Below are 15,819 nucleotides of genomic sequence, written 5' to 3' on the forward strand. Positions count from 1 at the left end.
GTCTGTGGCCTACACCACAGCTCGTGGTAACGCTGGATCTTTAACCCACTGAGTAAGGCCAGGGATCGAACCCGCATCCTCATGGATATTAGGTTCATTACCACTGAGCCACAACAGGAACTCCTATTCTTCCTTCTATTCTGTTAAAATCTACCTTTTTTTTTTAGCACCTGCTGTCTCAGCATTTTTCAAGTTGCATTTGCAACCCGTTAGAAGATTATGAAATACTCTTTAAGAAAGTGAAATAGAATAGGAACTATTACTGTGAATCGTATGCAGTAAGGAGAAATCTTGTTTTCGAGACTTTTATTTCTGTTCGATACAAATACGCATGTACGAAGGTATGTGTGTCCTGGGGCTGTGATGTGACACCTTTCTCACTTTCTTCAAGTGTGATGAACATTTACTAGGGAGCTGGCATGATGCCTTGGTTCTTACATTGTCATGACCTCAAAGGGATTTTGCATAGAGGTCTCATTCACTGTAAACATACCTAAACTTTTCAAAAGAGTGGTAATGCAAACAAACAAACAAAAGACCCAGGTTCTTCTTGAGGACACCTCAGCATCCTAATGGTGGCCATGGTTATCAACTGTATTTCCCCCTTTTGCCTTCTCAGTGGCTCACACAAAAGCCATTTACCACGACGGTGCAACTACTGACTATTACAGCTTTGATTATTAGGGGCCTCCTCGGGTTATAGCTGCAGGTGTGGCCAAAAAATGCAACCCTCCCAAAACAAAATCATTCATTTGGTAATAATTCCCACATGACCTTTTGCCATTTCAGGGGCTGTCGTTGGAAGACTATGTGTATCTTTACTGATGATCGTGTTTTCTCTTATTAGCCTGGTTCCTAATCCCTCATCCTAAGCCAGTATGGATATTCACAAGTAGTCCCTCCTTGCTTATCCCTGGCCTGCTGCAAACTGTAAGCCCCCCGCAGGCAGGGGCTCTACTGGAGATCTCCTCTGTGCCGCTTCCCACGATACCCAGAAGAGCAGCACCTTCCCGCCGAGTACCCGGTAACATTTGTCAATGGATAAAAATGTACGGAAGCTTTTACCTTGGAGGAACTGGTAGCTTGGGGCACAGGGAGTCTGCATTTGGATTCTGGGTGTAGTTGAAGGAATTCAAGCTATAAACACACAGGAAGGACCCTGGAAGCAGAAGACACACAGGCTGTACTGTACCATCTTCCTCCGTTGTATTTATCTTTCTAGCAGAGCCAATAAGAAAACCATAATCATGGGAGTTCCTGTTGTGGCTCAGTGGAAACAAATCTGACTAGTATCCATCAGGACACAGGTTCGATCCCTGGCCTTGCTCAGTGGGTTAAGGATCTGGCATTACCGTGAGCTGTGGTGTAGGTCACAGAGAAGGCTTGGATCCCATGTTTCTGTGGCTGTGGTGTAGGCTGGGGGCTGCAACTCTGATTTGACCCCTAGCCTGGGAACTTCCATATGCCAAGGGTGTGGCATTAAAAAGACAGGAAAAAAAAAAAAAAAGAGAGAGAAAGAAAAAAGAAAACCATCGTCATTTAACCAAACTGGGAAAAAAAAAAACAGAATCAATCACTGATTTAGAAAACAGGTCTCTAACGGGGTGACTTAAAAAGAATAAGCATCTCAAACTGAGATTTAGGTCTTTCTCTTTCACTCTCTCTCCCAAACCCCAAATCCCAAACTGAATGTTATATGATTGGCTCTAAAAGGATTTGAAGGTTATTTGAAGATGATTTATTATACAGGCTGGATATTTTTAACCCAGTCTTTTAAATAATTTTTAAAAATCCAGCACCCCATTTCATAGGCAGATGAAATTTGCAGAGGGGTGCCTCAAATCTCTTTTACCTTCCTTTGCTTGCTTAATCTTTATAACAGCAATCTGAAAAGCGGGCTCTGAGCACGGTACTTCAGTTACCAAATGCTTTTGGAACTTAAGCCTCTCCCACTGGTCACAGAAAGCATCCACGGCCCAAACATTTAACGAAAGAACAGACCTGCTGGCAATTCGACCCGAAGCCTGTGGGCGCCTCTCGGGGGCTGGACAGACCCCGTGCGCCCAGCTCTCTGCCCTCCACCTGACCCCGCCTTCAGGCCGAAACGTCTGTGGTCTGCTCCCCCCTCTCCCTTGCAGGCCCTGGCAGTGAGCAGAGAACAGCTAGGGTTTCTGATGAATTCCAGATAAACCTGAATGAAACTGAACGAGCTCAGGGGAAACTGTGCACGGTCTTTTCCACACGAGCCAAGGCAGCCAGGAGGAAGGACGATCTCCCGCCTTGCAGAAGAAGCAAGGTCAGGGCACGTTAGCCCATCCAGGTGAGCACAGGTGCCCCGCTGGGGTGCCTGGCCCTCGATACCCACCACTGGTGTTCGCAAAGAGCTGGACCTCTTCCAGGGTGTTGAGCTGCTCTTCAGGACAGCTGGACACGCAGAGGACAATGGATCCGAGCCTCATGTCTCTGACCTCCAGGTTGCAGGAATTCATAAAAAACACATGTCTAGCAGACAGACGAAACGGAAGAAGGTGGTAGCACGTTTCTTGCACTTTTTTTTCTTTGGCCTCACCCATGGCATGTGGAAGTTCCTGGGCCAGGAATTGAACCCCCGGCCACAGCAGCAATCTGAGCTGCTGCAGTGACCACGCTGGATCCTTAACCCACTGGGCCACAGGGAACGTCTGTCCTTGAGTTTAATCGGGGGCCTTAAACAATATCCACATGCCACCAAATGTGAAAATAATTAAGGCAAACTTTCATAATCAAATCCTCAGCATAATTTAACATGCACTATGGCTACCTGGGGTCATCAGCGGGGTTGCGCAGTTTGGGAGCCATACTCGAATCTTAACAAAACTTCCCTGTTCCAGATTTAGCATTTTCTGGGGTGTTGATGTGAAGTGGCCTTAGGTTGGACACTGACCTACCTAAGGCCACTTGGTAGGCCTACCTGGTAGGTTGTTGCGCTGCCGTCACCAGCATCCGCCCCGGAACTTCTTACCTCGCAGGACTGAAAGTCTGGGCCCAGGTAATAGTAACTCGGCACCCTGCCCTGGCAGCTGAATCTCAGCTGTCTGCCTGCATGAATCTGACTACACTCCAGATGCCCCATGTCAGTGAGGTCATAAAACATTTTTCTTTTTGTGACTGGCTTTTTTTCACTAAATAAATCCTCACTTGTGGAATTTCCATCATGGCTCAGTGGTTAACGAATCTGACTAGGAACCATGAGGTTGCGGGTTCGATCCCTGCCCTTGCTCAGTGGGTTAAGGATCCGGCATTGCCGTGAGCTGTGGTGTAGGCTGCAGACGGGGCTCAGATCCCACGTTGCTGTGGCTCCGATGTTGGCTGGTGGCTACAGCTCCGATTAGACCCCTAGCCTGGGAACCTCCATATGCCGCAGGAGCGGCCCAAAAAATGGCAAACGAAAAAAAAAATCCTCACTTGTAAGATCCTCAAGATTAATCTATGTTGTGGCAGGTATTAGGACTTCCTTATCAGGACTTTTTTTTTTGCTTTTTAGAGCCGCACCCATGGCACATGGAGGTTCCCAGGCTAGGGGTTGAATTGGAGCTGTAGCCACTGGCCTACACCACAGCCATGGCAATTCCTGATCCAAGCCGCGTCTGTGACCTACACCACAGCTGATGGTCATACTAGATCTTAACCCAGTGAGCAAGGCCAGGAATCGAAACTGTGTCCTCATGGATACTAGTCAGATTCATTTCTACTGAGCCACGATGGGAACTCTGAGAACTTCCTTTTTTTCTTTTGGCTGAGCCCACAGCTTGGGGAAGTTTGTGGGCCAGGGATCGAATCCACACCATAGCAGTGACCCGAGCCACAGCAGTGACAATGCCAAATCCTTTAACTGCTGGGCCACTTGGGAACTCCAGTACTTCCTTCCTTCCTTTTTAATGCTGAACTATATCCCGTTTTATACATACGTACACACACATATATACGTATACATACGTATATATGTACACACATATACATATACACGCACATACACGCAGTGTATCCACTCATCTCCTTGGGTGCGTCTACCTTTTGGCCACTGAGAACCGTAAAATACACACTCTTCACTTCAACCGGAGGACAATTTCCCAGCCCTGCATTGCCCACCCAGGAGCACAGCTGCATCCGGACAGCCCCATCCCCCACGCCGCTCCCAAGACCTATATAGACCCTTAAGCTTTTTTTCCTAGAAGCTGTTTTTAATCATCAGGTCTCAAAAATACGACAAGAAACTCCATCTGAGAAAATCATGACCAGGGAGTTCCCTCCCCTCAAGGGATTCCTGTCTCTTCTCATCCCGTTTTGTTTCTGTTTTGGCGCTGGAGGGAGAAAAGTGTGTCACCACAGTGCCATAGGTGAGAGTGCAGGCCGGCGAGGGACTGGGACACCGGCCTGCAGCATTCCCAGGTGGGATTCGGGTATTTCCACATGGAAACAGTACTGTGAATGGTGTACAATTGCTCATGTGCTGCTGACACACTGCGGGTGAGAACAGCAATAACTAACATTTTTAGGTCTTAGCTCATGCAGTATCTCCGTGGATTCTTCAAACACTCTTGTGATGTTTAAGAACCAGCGTTAAAAGATGAAAACTCAGCTCAGAGAGATTAAGTACTCTGCCCAAGGTCACACAGCTGAAAAGTAGCGAGGCTGAATTAAAATTTAGGAGTGGGAGCTCCCATTGTGGCTTAGCAGTTACAAACCCAACTAGGATCCCTGGCCTCGCTCAGTGGGTTAAGGATCTGGTGTTGCTGCGAGCTGTGGTGTAGGTTGCAGACCGAACTCGGATCCCGCGTTGCTGTGGCTCTGGTGTAGGCCGGCAGCTGCGGCTCCGATTTGACCCCTAGCCTGGGAACTTCCATATGCCGTGGGCATGGCCCTCAAAAGCAAAATAAATAAACTTAGGACTGGCCGATTCTAAAACCTGTGTCCCTACTACCACACACACAACGCCTCCCTTTTAATGAGATGGGCTGAGAGAGTTTTGAGTGGGAAAACAGTGTTCAGGCTCAAAATGACTAACTCATACAAAGTATTGAAACCCAGCCCTCTGTCGGTTGGGGACTTATTGGAACACTTACTTTTTTAGGGTCATGTCCTGCCCTGAAAGAGGGGCCCCTTCCACGGGGGAGTTCTTCCTGCCACACACGTTGCCAAAGCTGTCGTAGCCGAAGAGGAGTCGGCCTGTGGCTCCAGCCGCCACCGAGTAGCCCATGATGAACACCTGGCAAAACCCAGAGGCGCGTGAGAGCCGGGCCAGAGGGCAGAAAACCGTGCCCACATCCTGAAATGCTGACATAAAACAGCACCGGGTAAAATGCCATCTCCCTGGCATCACTGAGCTTCCCTCCTTCAGCCAGGGGGCAATTCTGATCAGTTAGGGGGCTGCTTCTCTAGTAGTCGCTGTAATAGGTTAGGTGGGGAAAACATTCTAAGATGCTGAAACAGATTCCTCTCTGTTTTCTCACCTCTCTTTGTATGTCTCACCTTCTCCAAAAACGTGTTTTTTATATATATACATTTATATTTATGTATTTATAGATATATATGTATACTGGTTTTTTTCTCTTCTGCTTGGCATAAGCTCCCCAGGATAACTCATATTTTCCCCCTTTAGGTTCTTTTTTTTTGTCTTTTTGTCTTTTCTAGGGCCGCACCTGCGGCATATGGAGGTTCCCAGGCAAGGGGTCTAATTGGAGCTGTAGCCGCCAGCCTATACCACAGCCATAGGAACATGGGATCCAAGCCATGTCTGCGACCTACACCACAGCTCACAGCAACATCGGATCCTTAACCCACTGAGCAAGGCCAGGGATTGAACTCGCAACCTCACGGTTGCTAGTCTGCTAGTCGGATTCGTTAACCACTGCGCCACGAAGGGAACTCCCCCCGCTTTAGGTTCTTATTTGATCTAAGGGCACCAAGACGATGCCACGTCTTTTCCTGCGTTTTCCATTCTTCCTTCCCTCTATCCCTACTCCTTCTTCCCCCACCCCTCTTTCTGTGTTACATTTAAGGGGAGTGTGACCCTCAGTGGTACAGGCAACATAGCTGATATGTACTGAAATTCTGTTCACAGCAAGTGAGAAAACGGCGTTTTAGAAGAAGGGCTTAAAATACACAAAGGAAACAATCTCAGTGGAGAAGGGGGCTGGGGTCAGAAAGGAACCTGAAAGTGTCTGGTAAAACTGAAGATATGTCTGCCATGTACTTGTGGCATCATTCACTGTATGCGTCAAATATAAAGCTATACCATGGCAACAACAACCAGAAAAAGAATCTCAGGAATTCTGCTGGACAAGAGTATCTTGCCGTCTATCGTCATTTTTGTCCAACTCCATAATCAATGTAGATTATTTGAAAGTTCACCTCGAACGACGGTTCCACTAGTATGCAGACTCAAAAAGAAATGCCAGCATCTGCGGAGAAGTTTAGGAGGAGGTACGGCAAGTACCATTTCTCCCAGCTCCTAGAGAAGAGCTCTAAGGGTCAAAATAGAAGCAACCCAGAATATTTAGTTATGCTGTTAAGGCCCAACCTTCCACTGTGCCTGTTACGCATCTGTCTGTGTGAAACCGGTGGGTAAGTCAACAGGAAGTGCCCTTCTTACTTGCCTCATTTAGGATTTATTCAAATTTAATTCTTTTCAACAAAGGTAATTATGTTGTTGCTCTTGTCAGGCTGTAGAGATTAATCATTTACCCCCCAGCAAATAGTATGCCTCAATCTAGAATGGATGATTTCAGGAACAGGATCTTTGAAGATGAGTGAGCCTTTTTCTGCTGCTTCCCCCAACTCTAAAATAAGTATAAAAGAGACTCTCCCAGGACCAAAATGGCCATCAGACACACCTGGACACTAGAGTGGGTGGGGATCTCACTACCTACCAAGCTACAGGGTTTACGGCAAAGGCGGGTTTACCTATTAGCTGCTAAACACAACATACCAAGAACATGTTACACTCAGTTAAAGGAAGAGGAATTTATTTCCAGGGTTATCCTGGATTTCCCTGTTAGAGGAGTTTTGTTGTTTTTATTTGTTTGTTTGAAGGGGCTGAGATGAGATGGTGAAAGAACTGCCCCCCTCGGTGAGCTGGGATGAGAGACCACACATTGGCCTAGTGGGTAACAATCCCATCGCAAGCAGTGATTCTCATTTCCTAAGGGAGTCTTGCCTTCGAACGCGGCCTGCGGCAAGAAGCCAGCCGCTCCAATTTAGAGAGTCTAGAAGGTTCAGAGAGACCTGACAGGAATTTCCCAGAACTGCTGTTTACTCTTCGGCCCTGGCAGAGGTCTCTCACTGCAGCACAAACTTTAACCTGGTACCACCCGGAGCCCCCTCCCCAGGAAAGGCCCTGGGGACATGATTTACATTTGGGGACAGTTATATCCGGACACACACACTCTGACCTCTTCCCTGCCAGGCACCCACACTTACCAAACCAGTCCAAAAGAGAAAGAACAGGAACAACCAGGCCGTATCTGTGCATTTCCTGTAAATCTGAGGTCGCCATGCTCTTGGCCTGGGGCTCCTCTCAGAGGAAACCTTGCAGAAAAAAAAGAGCGTTGGAAGAGGATGAACAGCCATATGAATCCCACCCTGGAAAATGAACCCAAACTTTCTCAAAGACTGCTCAAAGTAACCTTTTCTTTTCTTTTTTTTAAAGTGGCCACAATTTTCATGGAGCCTTTGGACACCTGCCTTGTGTGCAGAGCGAGGGGAAGTCCCCAGGCGCCAGGTCCTTACCTGGAGGTGCACCTGGAGGCGGCCCCCCGGTTGGTGCTGGGCGGCCAGTCTCTCCCGCGCCTCCGCCCCAGCACCCGAATGGGGGTCCGAGGTTCTCCCCGCCAGATGCCTCCGGCACGCGGGCCGGGGGGTCTTGGGCCGCGGAGATCCAGGAGGCGGAAGCGTCCCCGCGGGGCAGGTGCGTGCAGGGCCCGAGCCTCCCTGCCCTCCCCCCGCCTCCCCGGCCAGGTGCGGGCCTTACCAGGTGCTCGGCGCCGAGACACTGCATCCTGCGCCCGGCGGCGGGGGCAGCGCACTGGGAGCCCACGCAGCGCCTGCGGCGGGCCAGCCCCGGGCCCCGCGGCCGAGCGGCGGGAAGGGGCGCAGCGCCGCCCCGCGGCCGCCTCCGAGCGCCACGGACTTCGCCCCGGGCGCCGTCCCGGCGGGCCCCGGCTTCCGCGCGCACCCCTGCCGCGCGGTTCTCGGGCGGTAGGCGCAGGTCTCAACCGGCTCAGAACGAGAGGCACCTGCCCGTCCGCCAGCCTCAAAACAGCGCGCGGTGCCGCTCCCGGGATACCTGGGTCCCCGCTGGTCCTGCCACGACCCCCGGGGCGCTCCTCGCTGCGGCCTAATTAGGAGGCGGCCCCCGCAGGTAGCAGGAAAAAGAGTCTCTGCAAACCCTTCCAGAGGGCGGACGACGGTGGAGTGCTGAATTATACCCATATGGCCAACAGGTGAGTGCCCTTACCCCGCCGGATTCTGTTCGAGCTGCTTTACAAGCAGTCTTAACCAATCCAAAAGGCAAGAAACTACCATTATCCCCAGTCTACAGATGAGGGAAACTGAGGCATGGAAGCAGCGATGTAACTTGCTCGGGGACACGCAGCCAGCAAACTGTAGAGCTAGGGATTGAACCCCGACACTTGAGGTGCTGTCAAGGTGGTTCTCCGCAAGCTTTCTTTCCACCAGGAGGGCGGGCCTGGGGCTGGGGCTCTCCCACCACGCCTGGCCTGGAGAAACTAGAGCAGCTGGAGGAACCGCGGGTTCCAGGCGGTAAAACCAGAGTAAAAAACCCCGGGGAGGCTGAGGACTGCCTAAATCTGTGGGCGTGTAGGCGGGGGGGTGGCGGCAGAAGACGAGGTAGAGGAGATGAAAGAATTTCAGGTTCTGCTCTCGCCTCTCTCCCACGTTGGTCTGGGACAATCGTGCGACCTTTCGCTACTGAAATCGTAGCAACCAACGAAGCCACTGATGGAGGGGGTGTTCCGGGTAATAGCCGACCAGCACAAAAGTACTGTTTGGGTGAGAAAACATCTGAAGCTGGGCCCGTTTCAGTCGCTATTCCTCCGCATCCACAGTCCCAGGGCTGCTGGGTTACCGTTTTCAGCCCTGCTTGGCCCTGAGGGTAGGAACCTGGCTGAGGAGTGATCTGGTTTAGTGTCAGAGGATGGGAGAGACGGATAGTGGTTCTCTGGTGCCTGAGACTTCAATTCTGGCCTCATTGCCCCCCTCCCACCCTAACCACGGGCGCCTTTTGCTTGCCTGTTTATCAGAGTAGCTGAAACTCCAAGGGAACATGAATTCACAGGCCAAATAACTAGACCTCCGTGTACAGCTACTATAAAACAACAACTGAATATATCATCCAAAACTGTATTACTAGGACGGATGAAGCAAGATTTTTGTTTTTTTTTTGTCTTTTTGTTGTTGTTGTTGCTATTTCTTGGGCCGCTCCCGCGGCGTATGGAGGTTCCCAGGCTAGGGGTTGAATCGGAGCTGTAGCCACCGGCCTACGCCAGAGCCACAGCAACGCGGGATCCGAGCCGCGTCTGCAACCTACACCAGAGCTCACGGCAACGCCGGATCGTTAACCCACTGAGCAAGGGCAGGGACTGAACCCGCAACCCCATGGTTCCTAGTCGGATTCGTTAACCACTGCGCCACGATGGGAACTCCTGAAGCAAGATTTTTAAGTAAGCATGAGAAATACATTTAAGAAGGTGAGGAATGACAATAGCAATGTGAATCAGGAAAAATATCATGAAACTATAATGAATAGAAACGATTAACGTGAAAATTTTGGTAGTGGGATGAATATGTATCCATGCCAGTTATTAATAACACGGGATAAAGAGTAGAATAGATGCAGCTGAAGAGGAATCAGTGATTGGAAAGAGTAGTTTCAGCAACTCTCCAGAGGCAGCAGGAAAAGTTAAAACAAGGTGGCTTATTTTTAACATTTCCTAATTAATATCGAGAAAAGAACTAGAACAGAAAGAGCATGATATAAAAATGGAGAGGAGGAAATATTTGAAGGCATAATGGAGATAAAATTCAAGGTTGAAAGAGGGAAATAAACTTCAGATTGAAAAGGTAGGTCTCAAGCCATATACATATTTCAAATATATATCTATTTTTTTTTCAAATATCTATTGTTTGGGAATTTCCTAAAAACCCACTTATTAGAACAATAGACTGACTACCCAACTAATTCTCATCAGAATAATGGCTCCTCGTCAGAACCACAGGTCTGTCAGTTGGGTTGTCACATGACTGTGTCTTTTAGGACTCACTTCAAACCTGGCTGTGCCCACCAGTCCTCAACTATTTAATGACAAACCCGCCCAGTCTAATCAGCCTCCCTGCATTGAAAGACCCATCTTGCATCAGACCTTAAAAAAATCTTATAAATGTCCCATCCTTGAAACACATCAAATATACTTATATTCATAAATTTAATACTAAATAAAAATAAAACCTCATTCATTGCCTTTAGAAACTTCTAGGGGCCAAACTCATTATTTCAAAACCTGGTAAATAAAGGGAAATAGTCTAGCACATAGCCTGTCTCTCCCACCTCAATGGTACTTCAGGGTAATCATGTAATTGGTGAAGGATCTTTCTGTTTCTAAAAGTATTTTGCCTTCTAAGGGCAGAAGGGATGATAGAAATTAGGATCTCACAGTTTTCCAAACATCACAGAAAAGGGACAATTGGACATCGGCTTCCTCTCAGGGAAGAACACACTGCCACCTATGGGAGAGTTGTGCCATGAACGTCCGCATGAATCTATCAATTGATAAGATACATATTAGGGAATAGAAGAACAAGTCAAATGGCACCACAGGGATGCCATCTGCAAAACCGAGACTGGGAACATCTTTAGACACATGACCTAGTGTTTTATATCGTCAACAATTTCATCATCAGCAGCAAAAAGATTATAAGAAAAAATGAGAAGTGAAACATTACAAGAGTTTTGGGGGGTTTTAACTAACGGCAATGTGTGGACATTATTTAGATCTAGATGAAACCAACTGGAAAGGCAAAAGGAAAGAAAATCTTTCAAGAGGACCATCTAGGAAATGTGAATCCTGACTGGATATTTAATACCTTTAAGTAACTTTTATTACGGAATCTGGAGATCTGATGAGGTCATTGGGGTTAGGTTTAAAAGGGAGGGTCCTTAACTTTTAGATTTACATACTCAAACTTCTATAAAATTACATGCTGTCTGGGATTTGCTTAAAAAAATCCAAGGCAGGAAGTTCCCATCGTGGCACAGCAGAAATGAATCTGACCAGGAGCCATAAGGTTGTGGGTTCAATCCCTGGCCTCATTCAGTGGGTTAAGGATCTGGCATTGCTGTGAGCTGTGGTGTAGGTTGCAGACTCGGTTCAGATCTGGTGTTGCTGTGGCTATGGTGTAGGCTGGTAGCTATAGCTCTGACTAGACCCCTAAGCCTGGGAACCTTCATATGCTGCAGGTGTGGCCCTAAAAAGACAAAAAAAAAAAAAAAAAAAAATCCAAGGCAGAGCAGTGGCTGGAGATGTGGAGGAAATATTGATCACCAATTGATAGTTGCTGAAGTTGGGGGAGGTATACGTTGCGTCCATTGAGCTATATTCTCTACTTGTACACGTTACCCACTCACACCGAGAAGACTCCCTAGCCTCCACTTTGGAAGGTCCAACACCTATTGCCTGCATGTACTTGTGATGGAACACACTTGGCTTCTCTCCTTTTTCACCCCCCTCGCCCTCAACCTGAGGCTCAGCCTGACCCCCTCCATTCCTTAGGAGCAACAGTCCCGGCTGGGCCGCAGGGTGGTTGTGTCCCCAGCACATTGGCACAGCCCAAGTGCCCCCCCTCACGGCTTCCCTGCCCCCATCCTCCTCTCAGACCCCACCTGGGCACCAATGCTTCCATGGCAGTTGGACCGTAACAGTGTCTCCTCTCCTCTGTGAATCTCTTCATCCCTCCCTCACACGGCATCTTCTGCCGTCTATCCTTAGGTTTCTCATGATTCTCACACTTGACTTTTTTTGATATTTTAATCTCTTTCATTTCCAAAGCCCAGCGGTACCTTCCTTAACTTCCAGCTGCTCTCCACAGGTGCTGGACTCTTGCTTCTGTCCCAGTCCAGCCAGAGATGTACCTAGAACCACTCAAGTTACCTGCTTTGCTTTCAAGGGGACTGACCCTTAACTTTTGGGTCAGTGCTCCCAGGTACAGACTAAGGCTGGAGCTAAGCTTCAGCTGGTGTGTCTCACTGATGCTGTGCTTTGGGGCCAGCACCTGAGTCAGGTTTTCCACCCTTCATTCCAGTTCCCGAAATCTTCCGTGCCCTCCTCACCTCCTACAGCTGAGCTCCCAGCATACCTTGAACCATAGCCCGACAGCCTGTGGTTAAAGTACTGTGATGCTGAACTGTGATAAAGCAATTATCTTCCAGGAATTAGGGCTCACCTTAGACAGGCAGGTAATATAGGCTCTGGAGGGGTCAGGAACATCACCTCAGGTCTGTGGATCCAGATCTTTCATCATGTTGCCTTTCCTATTAGTTACGGAGATTTCTCCCTTAAATTGGCAGCCAAAAATAAGACGGATACAAAGGGGTTTGAAATTTGGTCTTGGTAGTTGGTCCAGGAATGGCCCAAGAGGCACTTGACAGGCAGATGGCCTGCAAGGGGCCCTTTGCCATAAGACAGGGAAGGGAGTGGGGGTTGGGAGCCAAGGAAGGTATGTATGCAAAGGAATCCCAGCCCTTTGGAGCTGGATTGAGGTAATTCAGGATGAGGCAGTTGGAGGCTCAGAAAGGTGTTTTTTCCTTGAAATCTTTGGATGGAAATCTGGCCTCTGGGACCTTGATTATTTTTAGCTTATCTCCATTCACCAAAGATTGATGGGGCATTTGCCGTGTGCCAGGACTTGGCCAACTCTAGGGGCACAAATACCGAGAAGATTTGCCCCTTCAAGGTCACGCTTACTTGGGGGCTGGTGATGAGACACGTGGTGAAGGTTCTTTGGCCAGTGTGATGTCCCCGAAACCTTCCTGGGAAGGGCTGCCAAGTTGAGGGGTGAAGCATGACTAAGAGGGGTCGAAGCAGAGAAGGGTGGGGAGGGCATTTCAGCCAGAGGCCACGGCAGGAAGGCCCAGATGCATGCACCCGTCGGACACCCCTGAGCAGTGTAGGTGGTTGGAGGAGGGTGAGCCGGGGAGGGAGTGGGCGTGGAGTGGGGCAGGCTGCACTCAGGAGCCGCCTGGCCCGTGGTTCTGTGGTTCCCGCTCAGCATCACGCCGCCCAGCGGTAAGAAGCCTTGCACAGAACGTCCCCGGCCCTGCCTACGCCCAGGGAGCCGGAAGGGGAGGGACTTGTGGGCCGGAAGGGGAGGGGCTTGTGGGCTGGAAGGGGAGGGGCTTGTGGGCCGGAAGCAGAGGGGCTCCGGTCCTTCCAGCCCAGGAGAGCCAGGAGCAGCGAGAGCCAGGAGACAGTCTCGAGGCTGGGCCTAGTGGGGGCAGCAGGAGTAACATGAAGCAAGACACGGGCTCGGTGCCACCACCAGGCTCCTGCCTGTGATCCTTGGACCACAGCTCTCCTCAGGCCTCAAGGGGCTTTCAGCTTGATTTTTTTTTTCCTTAAGAGAGATTATCTGTGTTAAATGTCAAGATTTGTGTTAATATATATTCTTTTGTATATATCAAGTGTGGCATAGTGAAACTGTACCTAACGTGTGTTATTATACGTGTCACATGGATGAGTTAAAAGGCAGGTTAAGCGGAACCCTCTGAACCCACCTCTCAGTCTAAGAGCTGGAATATTTCCATGATGTTCCTCTGGGGACGCATCCCCTGCCAACCCTTCTAGCTCAGGTAACCACTCTTCCGAATTTTACTGAGACGTTTCTTGCTTAAGCATGCTTATCTCATAGTATCTTCTTCCTTAATATAATTTAATTTGCTTTTTAGGGAATATAATTTAATACTTTAGGGGTTATAATTTAGTTTGCTTTTTAGCAAATGGTGGTATGTGGTATAGACTTGTTTAGAACTTCTTTCACACATTGTTTTTTGGGTGGTTTTTTTGTTTGTTTTGTTTTCATGCTTGGTTTTAAAATTGAGGCTGGTTTTCACAGACAGCCAGTTTGAGCACAGATTTCCTGACTAATGTGGAAGCACTGAATAGTCAGACTCCCCAGTTCTCAGATCCTTCTAAAGACAAAATGCCTTTGTTGCTAGGGGCTGGCTGCTCGTCTCCTTTGTTGGCATTCCTTTCTCCTACCGCTTGCATTTCGTCGGACTGCGGTGTTATTTGTATATTCATGAGACCCCTTCCCTCCCAGGTTCTGCACTTGTGCAGGGCAGAGCCCTCCTGTGAGTGACTTGAAGACACTCCTGCTTCCTCTCACCAAGCGTTTGGACCCATCTCTTGGGCACCTCTTGCCAAACCCTCTTATGTCCACACCAACCAGTCTTCAGAAACCATTTTCTTCTTTTTTGTCTTTTCATAAATAATGAGCGTTCTAACAGCAAAGCCCTAGGAAAGCCTTTAGGTCAGCTCTGTGATGGGGCTGGTGGAGGAGGAAGTTTATGACCTGACTGGTCTTCCGAGGAACTTCAGCCTTGTAGTGGTTTCCCAGGCTGCTGCAGTCAAGCACCTCACGCTTGGTAGCTTCAAACAACAGAAATTCATTTTCCGTCAGTGCTGGAGGCTAGCAGCCTGCAGTCGAGGTGTTGGCAGGCGGGGGCACACTCTGCCCAAGGCTCTCAGAGGGGATAACCCTTCCTGTCAGCTTCCAGTGGCTCTGGCGTCCTTTGGCTTGTGGCTGTGTCGCTCCAGTCCCTGCCTGCATCTTCACATGGCCTTGTTTTCTGGATTGTCGAGTGGCTTCTCTTTTCTGTCTCTTGTAGGGATGCCCATTGTGGGATTTAGGGCCACCCTAAGCGATTCGGGATCGTCTCATCTCAAGATTCTTAATTTCCTTCATTCCAAGGTAAGTCATGTTCTGAGGTTCCAGGTAAATGCATCTTTCTTTTCTCCGGGGGGTGGTGTTATTTAACCCAGACCTGCGGATGCTACTTGAAGAAAATGTCTTGTGGTTGGATACATCTTGGAAATACTGTTCTCTCGACCTCTCTCAGGGCATCACACTGCATCAGTATCTCAGAGACTGGACCAGTGTGTGTGTGTGCGCGCACGCACGCATGTGCACACACTCTTAGGGATTAGACTTTTTTTTGAAGGACATGGTAAGTTTGTGCCGAAATGTTCAGGTCTTAGAGCGGATGGAATGATTTCCGGGCACCCGGGGAGCCCCTCCCATACCTACTGACCTTATCAACTCTGCTTCAAATTTCTTAAGACACGAAAGAAAGCCTTTGAGCTCGCCCTGAAGGAAAACTTTGAGTAGAGATGGCCCTGGAGAGGGCGCCTGAGCAATGTCTGCTTACTAGATGTGACTAACATCAGAGTCTTCCTTATCCACGGTCTTTAGCAAAGGAAGAGCCCTGGATCTCAAGGCCACTAGGGCCCTGACATCCCAGGGGTGGCCGGACAGGGCAGGATGGGAGCCCAGAAGTCAGACCTCAGCTCCTCTTTCACCCTCTCAGGGCCAGTGCTTTTTACACACAATTCAGTACATTTTACGGCTGGGCGTGCTCATCTGTTTAACCTAAAACGTAAGGCGACCTTTGCATTTTGACACCGATACCCAGTTCATTAAGATACCATCTGTTTTTGCTTCTTGCCAAATATCTGCTATGAATATCAGAATTTTTAATAGATCCAACCA

At 49.0% G+C, this 15,819-nt stretch overlaps 1 protein-coding gene across 6 annotated transcripts in view; it reads right to left on the minus strand.

Moving 5' to 3' along the window:
- SLC44A3 (solute carrier family 44 member 3) overlaps nucleotides 1-8,144 on the minus strand; it is a 101,287-nt gene extending 93,143 nt beyond the window's left edge. For 4 of the 6 annotated variants that reach the window (XM_047785241.1, XM_047785244.1, XM_047785245.1 and 1 more), the window contains exons 1-5: nucleotides 8,009-8,143; nucleotides 7,459-7,566; nucleotides 5,103-5,245; nucleotides 2,366-2,502; nucleotides 1,066-1,159 (exon numbers count right to left, since the gene is read on the minus strand). In XM_047785241.1, coding sequence (XP_047641197.1) covers nucleotides 1,066-1,159; nucleotides 2,366-2,502; nucleotides 5,103-5,245; nucleotides 7,459-7,566; nucleotides 8,009-8,035 — 509 coding nt within the window. In that variant the 5' untranslated portion in view covers nucleotides 8,036-8,143. Of the gene's footprint in view, nucleotides 1-1,065; nucleotides 1,160-2,365; nucleotides 2,503-5,102; nucleotides 5,246-7,458; nucleotides 7,567-7,767; nucleotides 7,940-8,008 lie in introns of those variants that run through there. The other 2 variants (XM_047785242.1, XM_047785246.1) reach the window with 2 other exon arrangements.
- Between the last annotated feature and the right edge of the window lie 7,675 nt (nucleotides 8,145-15,819).

Source organism: Phacochoerus africanus, chromosome 6, assembly GCF_016906955.1.
Source record: "Phacochoerus africanus isolate WHEZ1 chromosome 6, ROS_Pafr_v1, whole genome shotgun sequence".
Classification (NCBI taxonomy): Eukaryota; Metazoa; Chordata; class Mammalia; order Artiodactyla; family Suidae; genus Phacochoerus; species Phacochoerus africanus.